At 41.1% G+C, this 2287-nt stretch overlaps 1 protein-coding gene across 1 annotated transcript; it reads left to right on the top strand.

Annotated features, from left to right (window-relative positions):
- The first annotated feature begins 418 nt into the window (after positions 1–418).
- LOC130625038 (uncharacterized) lies at positions 419–1690 on the top strand. Its single transcript, XM_057440124.1, has one exon. It carries the CDS (start codon positions 419–421, stop codon positions 1688–1690), a length of 1272 nt encoding a protein of 423 aa, XP_057296107.1.
- The last annotated feature ends 597 nt before the right edge of the window (positions 1691–2287 follow it).

Genomic DNA, 2287 nt, shown 5'->3' with positions numbered 1-2287 from the left:
TGATTTTTCGTCTCATTTGCGTATTCACCTTATCTCAGCATTTTTAAAATGCGGTAGATGTCTGAAAGTCAACAAGAAGTAGTTGCAATCTTTTGTGTGAAAATAAAAAGGAATGACTATTTTCTTCTGCTGGATATAGAAGCAGGAACAACCAGTTGTTATTAATAATATTCACATTTGTATTCGTGTGCAGACTTCCTTTAAAAAGGTAAATACCTGCATTTAAGCTAAGGCGCCACGAGGAACATTTTCATGCGCGTGCTATGCAACATGTCCCATAGCATGCGCATGAAAATGTTTCTCGTGGCGCCACATCTTATTTGCTGCAAGATTATTTCGAAAATCGAAGTTAAAAAATCATGCTCAAAGGGTATACCGTATCCTTAAGTTTTTTATTGAGTTCATGTGTGATTAAAATATGGCAGGAATAAACAGAGAAGTTATTTTAGCTTTACTTTTGTTGGACGAAGAAGAAGAGGAAGATCGTGAAGAACCACCAAGAAATTGCTGGGTGCAACCGTGGCTTGGGAATAGAGAGTGTCTTGGCGCTTTTCATACAATCTTCAACGAAATAAAAAACGATGAGAAGAAATGTAGAGGGTATATACGTATGAATAACGCTCAATTCGAATACCTAGTCGGTCTTCTTTCTGAGGATTTGCAGAAACAAGATACAAATATGAGGAATTCTATCACACCAGCTGAGCTCGTTTGCGTGGCCCTACGTTACTTAGCGACTGGTGAGACTTTCAGGTCTTTAGAATTTCAATTCAGAGTGTCAAGAAAAAGAATTTCAGCAGCTGTTATGGAGGTATCTGAAGCTATCATAAAGAGGTTGGGTCCAACCTTCCTTTCAACTCCGAAAACACAGGGGGAATGGCTAGATATCTCCAGAAAGTTCAATGAGCGTTGGAACTTCCCAAATGGATTAGGTGCTCTCGATGGGAAGCATATCGTCATTCAGCAGCCCCCAAATTCAGGGTCTCATTACCGAAACTATAAAGGGACAGACAGTGTAGTGCTCATGGCTCTTGTCGGGCCAGAATATGAGTTTCTTTATGTGGAAGTTGGAGCGAACGGTAGAAATTCTGATGGAGGTATATGGGACCAATGTAATTTAAAGAAGGCGCTAGACAGTGGATCGCTAAATTTACCAGAGGTTTGCAATTTACCAGGTCGAAACAACAAAGTGCCGTATGTGATAACAGGAGATGATGCGTTTCCTCTTAAGAATTACCTGATGAAGCCTTATCCACAAAAAAATCTGACAGTAAACAAACGCATCTTCAATTATCGACTGTCACGAAAGAGAAGAATTTCTGAAAACGGATTTGGGATATTGGCAAATCGGTGGCGCATTTTTCGTCGACCTATAAACTTAGAACCAGAAAAGGTTTCTACCATCACAATGGCAACAGTGGCATTGCATAACTGGCAGAGGAGCAAAAGTTCTGTGGGCAAAATTGAGCTACCAATTGGTCTTGTCGACCGAGAGAATGAGCGTGGTGAAATTATCGAAGGTGCTTGGAGAGAAGATACTCCTACTGGCACATGGTTTTCACTGTCCAATGACATTTACGGCAATCGATCTAGTAATCAAGCCAAAGCAATAAGAGACGAGTTCACGGAGTATTTCGTAATGGAAGGTGCTGTACGCTGGCAGTGGCATTGCGCTAGAGTTGACATTTAATTTTATTTTTTGCGAGGATAAATAAAAAATGATAAGATTTACTGAACGTTTAATATATTTTTCTGATTTATTTTACTCCAGAAAATGTCTGCCAACCATAACGTAACGTATCAAAACGTATCGTTCGAACAGGATGAATTTGCGGGTGAATACGGCTGATTTTGAGAAGGTAGAGGTGGCGATTGCAGCATACCAGTATATGTATTTGCCATGGGATATGATGGGGTGTATGGAGTAAACGTTGAAGCTGCGAACATACGAGCATGATGGTTGGTAGGCATAGATTGGTGTTGTTTCTGCTCTTCATACTCGAAAAAAATATCCATGATTTTTTTCTTCAACCTTGGCCAATCTTTTAGTTCGCACTGGACCAAACTGTCGGCCACTGTACTTCCAAAAATTTGGGCACGTTTTTCGACAGCAGATTGCGCTTCGCATCCATATGTAGAAGCTTGTTGCGGCCGGATTTCATGGTGATCAGCCCTTTGTGTGATGGAAGTTGTCAACGCTTTCCACAGTTCGGCTTTGGCACACTGCTCCTCCGTCATCTTCTTCTCCCGTCGTTTTTTAGGAGCAGGGGTACGTGGTTCATCCTCG

The sequence above is a fragment of the Hydractinia symbiolongicarpus genome, chromosome 14 (genome assembly GCF_029227915.1).
Source record: "Hydractinia symbiolongicarpus strain clone_291-10 chromosome 14, HSymV2.1, whole genome shotgun sequence".
In the NCBI taxonomy this organism is placed as follows: Eukaryota; Metazoa; Cnidaria; class Hydrozoa; order Anthoathecata; family Hydractiniidae; genus Hydractinia; species Hydractinia symbiolongicarpus.
Note: the sequence above shows the minus strand (reverse complement) of the source record. Positions and strands in the feature narration are given on the sequence as shown.

What these genes read in the sequence shown, in the direction of transcription:
- LOC130625038 (XM_057440124.1), top strand. Translation starts at nt 419, where the DNA reads ATGGCAGGAATAAACAGAGAAGTTATTTTAGCTTTACTTTTGTTGGAC.